The sequence below is a fragment of the Thermobia domestica genome, chromosome 13 (assembly GCF_964235325.1).
Source record: "Thermobia domestica chromosome 13, izTheDome1.hap1.1, whole genome shotgun sequence".
NCBI classification, from domain to species: Eukaryota; Metazoa; Arthropoda; class Insecta; order Zygentoma; family Lepismatidae; genus Thermobia; species Thermobia domestica.
The window spans coordinates 188656907-188663004 of NC_137466.1; the positions used below are offsets into that span (position 1 = coordinate 188656907).

At 36.4% G+C, this 6098-nt stretch overlaps 1 protein-coding gene across 25 annotated transcripts in view; it reads right to left on the reverse strand.

Annotated features, from left to right (window-relative positions):
• The window catches only part of LOC145668871 (coiled-coil domain-containing protein AGAP005037-like), a 1021830-nt gene that overhangs the window by 137839 nt on the left and 877893 nt on the right, over positions 1–6098 (reverse strand). For 2 of the 25 annotated variants that reach the window (XM_081737128.1, XM_081737116.1), the window contains exon 8: positions 842–896. The exons of the other annotated variants lie outside the window; for them this stretch is intronic. In XM_081737128.1, the coding sequence (XP_081593254.1) occupies positions 842–896 (55 nt within the window). The remainder of the gene's footprint in view (positions 1–841; positions 897–6098) is intronic. 25 annotated transcript variants of the gene reach the window in all.

Sequence of the window (6098 nt, forward strand, 5' to 3'; positions counted from 1 at the left end):
AATAAAATGCGATGGAAGATACTGTGTACAATAAATTTTACACGATATCGCCCAATCGAAGTACCAAGATTTCCCATCACTTTCCTTATTCTTTCATATTCGTCCATACAGATCATTAAGATTGCCCTCGGGATTTAAAACTAGCCTTATCTACTGAAATACCTATGGTAATACTGGAATATCTATTATGACATGATCCGTTCTCATAATTGTTTGTTCATAAGCTAAGTAATTCGTTCTAACCTACGCTTCTTACAGCTGTAACTTCAACACCTATATAGAACAGCTGATCTCAGCATGTTTTGGAAATGCAGTTGCAATATTGCCGAAATAATGTGCAATATAGGCAGCGAAATATATTATACACTTCTTCCTTAGGATGCACGATGAAAAAAAAAAAAAAAAAAAAACTGCAACGTTTGTAGAATATAGACATACGTCAGTATTTAAAAAAAAAAGCCCTTTATAAATATTGCTCATTTGGAGATTTATAAAAAACAAGGAAACATTTGAAAAACTGTTAAGTGCTTTGTTAAGTACAGTAAAAATGCAAAGATCTATTCTAGATGGTTAAGAGAGGGAAAAAAAAGCCAAAGCGAGAACAAATTAAGCTTTTGGTTCTGAAAGTACACAACTGGTGTTGCCGCGCAAGTACTGCACGATCAAATTTTAAAGCAGCATGAAAAACAGAAAAGCTGTGCCCCTAAAACCCTGTGTAGGTCAAAAAAGAGTGTTATAAAAAGAAGCGGAACGGCGGAAAACACTAGCTGGAACATGAAAGTGCATGGTAGTAATTATATTGGAAACAACGATGTTCTGATGTGCCGCACTACGTTATTACCTCCTCTCCAGTATTCAGGAGCTTGTGGTGAAGGCACCATACCTTTTTTCACACCCTGAAAAAGAAGAGTAACTTCATGTTATAGGCACTGAAACATGTAAAGTCTTCTTGGATTGCCATCTGCTTTTACTGTATATTTTATATTTTTAACCGTACATATCAAAACACAATAAAATAAAATAAAATAAAATATATACGTACTACTTAACTTTTAAACATGGAATAATAAAAAATTAACTTACTATAATTTTTTGCCCAAAACCTCTTTAAAAAGAGAGCAACAGTATGTAACACTTCTGATAATTTTTCTACCTGATTTGCATATATTAAGAAACGCTTTCCAGAAAAAAAAAAAATGAAATCGACTGTTGAGTTAGTTAATCCAAATATTAATCTTGTTAAGTAACTATGCCATTTTTAACTTTTAGACCGTTGATTTCTATGGAATATTACATTGCTGCTTTCCTTGAAAAATGAGCTGAAATTTGAATGTTATGCTTTTACTAAAGTCTTCTTCAAGTCTAGTTCCATATTCGTTGCTTTTCCAAATGTATTCGCATTATACGAGGACCATTCGATAAGCAACCTCCGATTGGTTAAAAAAGAAACACCGAAGTAAATAAGAATAATTTATTAACACATATGAAAACTACTACTTTACTCTATTTTTCAACATATATTATATGCATAAACATTCAAGCACTTATCATATCTTTGCAGTAGCTTAGAAATTCCATCAGCATAATTATCTCTCGCTTGTGCCTTAAGCCAGCCTGTGACCGCATCTTTCAGCTCCTCGTCACCAAAGCGATGAGTTCCAAGCCATTTCTTCCGAGATTGTGAAACGTTGATTTTCATGAACTTTTCCATCAATTTTCTGAACGAGTTCATCGGTGAGTTGAGTTGAGTTGATTTTAGTTTAGCGTCCCGTTCAGCAGCGAGGCTATATGAGACGTGGACCTACTGATTAACGTGGAATCCGAACCACATGAGCTCCCGCCGGGAATCGAACCCGGGTGAGTTCATCGGTGACCACTGATGGCTTGCCACTTCTCTCTTCATCATGAATGTTTGTTCGTCCACTTTTAAATGAACGAAACCATTCACCAACAACTCCTTCACCCATCACACTTTGTCCGTACACAGCACAAAGTTCGCGATGAATAGCTGCTACCGAAGAAAACGTATAACAGCTCACACCTCACACTTGGCGGGGTTTTCTATTGCAGCACACATTTTGAGACGCTACAAAAATGGAACTAGTGGTCAGACAACTTTTACTCTACCACGGCTGGATGCAGACTGATCTACTGTGCACATCTGTGCAAAGATGGTAGCACTGCTTCCACTACTTCACGCACAGTGACCAATCGGAAGTTACTTTCCGAACATGCCCCGTACATATAAATGTAATATTACTTGAATTAAATTTTATCATCAAAATTTTTAACTTCTATACTACAACACTTTTACAAGAAGTAAAAGACATTTACAAAGTTTTGAAGAAGAAATCACTATAGCCAAATTATTTTAAATATTCCATTTCATTTAAAAGAAAACAGAAAAATAAATTCTCTATATTAATCAATATGGGAAAAACTCCACAGGTATTCAACATCATTAGATACTGTTAAGTGAAGGATTTTTTTTTTCAGTTACATTTTTCTTCGAAGAGTCTTGAGTAAGGGTGGCTTAATGGTAGGACAGCCACCTTCTGTACGTAAAATCCCAGGTCATATATTGAAGTTATAGTGAACAACACCGTGTCTGTGAACGTTTCTTCAGTCTTCCCGTTTTCTCATCCATCACCTTGCTTTCGCTATCTTTCCACGATGATATAGTTGAATTATTCTCATTTTTTTAGTCTGCATGGCATAACTATGAAGGTTAAATTAAAAATTTCATTTTAATTTCAAAAGCCAAGACACCATTCGGCTTGCTGACCTTATGACGAATATTATCTCCTTTTTCTTCGATATAACCATTTACAATGCAAATATACAGACGAAAAATCTCAGAAATGTTATGTAACATATATATATATATTTTAAAAAATAAACACATAAAATCAGAAAATATGTACCCCAATATAATGAAAATAGTTGACAGTCATAATTTTTTAATAACTTTTGAATTTTTTTACTGTTCAAATATGTTTCTTTTTGATTCTTTTACTTCTTATAGCATGATCACTCTTTTTGTTGAAACTAATTATATTCCATATATGTACTGATTCTACTGTAGTAGATTTCCTTACCGATGTGTTAGTTTTGTTTTCATTTTGCTGAAACTGATTTTATTGCACATATGCACTGATTCTACTCTAGTAGATTGCTACGGATTTTTAAAGAAAAGCAAACAGTTCCCTTTCCAATAGGAATACACACCGCACGACAAATCTAATGAAAATAATTACTTTTACATACCCTCGGGCATCGTACTTATCTTTACAATTGTGCTTTTTTTTCTTAATTGATTAATTATATGATATCTGTGTAGAATAATTAGAAAACCCATAGACTCATCCTCAGTATCGCAATAAGCAAATCATATGCAATTACACTGATAATACTACAGCTATATGTGAAGTACATATTCAGAACTGATTTCAGGGATGGTTCAAGGAAATTTTTCCTCCGGAGTTACAAAATCCCCCCCTCCCTTGCTGAGACCATATCTTTGATCGTGATCAAAGTGGCTTCTCAGTATCTTTGAGTACTTCAAATCTTCCTGTATATTGAAATCCCCCCCCAAGGAAATCTTCTGAAACCATCACTGCACATAGTTACTGAAGAGTATCATATTTACATATCTTTGATCTCTCATATTACTTTTAAGTACAAATCCGTAACAATGAATTAAGTTAATTATTATATTGAGTACAAAATTCTGCAAAAGTCCGTACTCAAAATCTGTCTTCGAGATGTGATTGTCTGCAAATTACATGAATGTTTCGGGATATTTTGACCCACATTACCAGTCCATTTGTTAGTTTTTCTTTTACTATGACGTACAAAGAGTGAAAAAGTGACCGACTGGACGGGGACTCGAACACGGGACCGCCGGCATACCATGCCGTTGCGTTAACCATTACGCCACACAGTCCACTTCCCAGAACAGCCACAATACTCTCGAGGTCGATGCTCTCCACTCGGACTACGTGGGTTGTACCACAGACCTTTTCTGAGATTGGGCAGTCCCTGTGTCCATATATTAAGTATCTATGACGGTTGTGATTTCATATAGATATTAGTGAAAAAGGAAACAACCAACTTTTTTTTTAACATACTATATCCCCTATGGATGTAAATCGATATATATATATCCTCTATAGATGTGACTTTTTTTTAACACTTTGCAAACAAACTGCAGTCAATTTTACCCAATTGGATCAAGAAATTTAGTATTACAAAACAGAGGGTACCTCTTTTAAATAATACTCATAAACAAATAATCACTTAATAATAACTTAGCAAAAGGAATGAAAATCATCCAGGATAAACACAACACTGCGATAAAATTTCTTCGCGGACGTTTACCCCCCCCCCCCCACACACACACAAAAAAAAAAAAACAAATGAAACAGTCTGGCATCACTATTACAGTTGTATTATTACTTAAAGATTAATGTAATTTAATTTACTTATTGCAAATGAAAACATGTTAAATTCTGGGACTGTACATGGATACTTACAGGACACTCACAGAACTTTTCACATACGGTTTCGGAAAACAACCCATCCCTTCGTCAATGTAGCTGATAAAGTCTCGCTGTTAAAATAATTTCATGTTGAAAAAAAAATACTGAAAATGACATGCACGAGACATTTTTTCCAGATCTTTTTTTCTCTCGAAGAATTCTGTGAAGGAAAATTGCCGACGTACTTCTGTTACCTTGCTGTGAATTTTCCACATATAAATGGTATGGTGCACTAAATATAGTGACACAATTCTCAGAATCATTTGATAAATTTATTTTTAATATATGCACAGGGTGTTAATGAACTATAACGACAAACTCTAAGAGGTGGTTTCCTCGCATCAAAATAAGATAAAAAGTTCATATGGGCATGTGGGGAAAAATGCAAAATTTCAGAGCTAAGGCGGTCCAAAATCATGGCAAAGCTAAATTTCAACACACGCTACTGCGAATTCGAGAAACCGTGGAGTGGTGGTACATACCAGCGTAATGGAAGCAGGGGCGTCATTTCAGACTTCGCTTGAGGGGGGCAAGAGCGCCACCGACATAAGACTTTCTCGCCTTGTACTAGTATATTAGTAGACAATCGATTAAATTATATGTATTCCTCAAACCCTTGGGGGAGGGGGCAATTGCCCCCCTAAATGACGCCCCTGAATGGAAACCGCACACACAATCCAAAATTTCATCAATGTCCACTGGGTGTGCAGAGGATTCCCTACAAGGTATAACTCCCAGACATGCTCTTAACACAATTTTCAGAGATGCTCTGATTTTAAGGCAAATCCAAAGTAGGCGAAAGATAAGCCTTGACAAAAGTGAACACAAAATGATTCGGCGGGAAGTTGGAAGTATTAGGGAACGCCTGCACCGCGGTCTTTCGTGTTCGGAATAACACGTCCTGCGAAATAATTTGTCACGGTACATTTCACTTTATTTTTCCCATCTATAAGCGTGAGCCTTCTAAGACAAGAAAAAAAAAAAAAAACTTTTAACCCCAAAACATTTTTAAAATAAGACGTTCAGCATTCATTTTAACTATAGAGATATTTTCCCCATTTACATATAATTCCTATTTATAGCAAATAACCAGGCAGGATTGTTGTGCCAGTTCCCATCGTGTCACCAATATCGAGCAGTACTGGATGTGCTCAATGCTTAGATCGGGAACTGTCGAGAAAAACCAAACGGCGGTGTAGCTCAAAGATCGTAAGAAGTTTACCTGAAAAAGAATAATTAAAAATAGGATTCCGAGAATGAGTTACCCGGCCAGGGGCGATCGAGGCGATTACCCCCTCAGAAGAGGTATATATATATACCCTATAGTCTATATAAATAAAACCCATCCCAAAGTTTGGAGTCCTTAAAAGTAGCAGTATGACGACCCCCCCCCCAGAGGTCGGTCCTGGATCCGCCCCCTGTACCCGGTCAAGGAAACTAGCGATATTGGTGATCGGTCTCAGCCTTCTGGGCCCTCCACCAGCTTTATGGATACATATCGTGCGTTTGTAACGCTTACGCTTAACGGGAGGGGCATTTTTGCGCGCCACTCTTCAA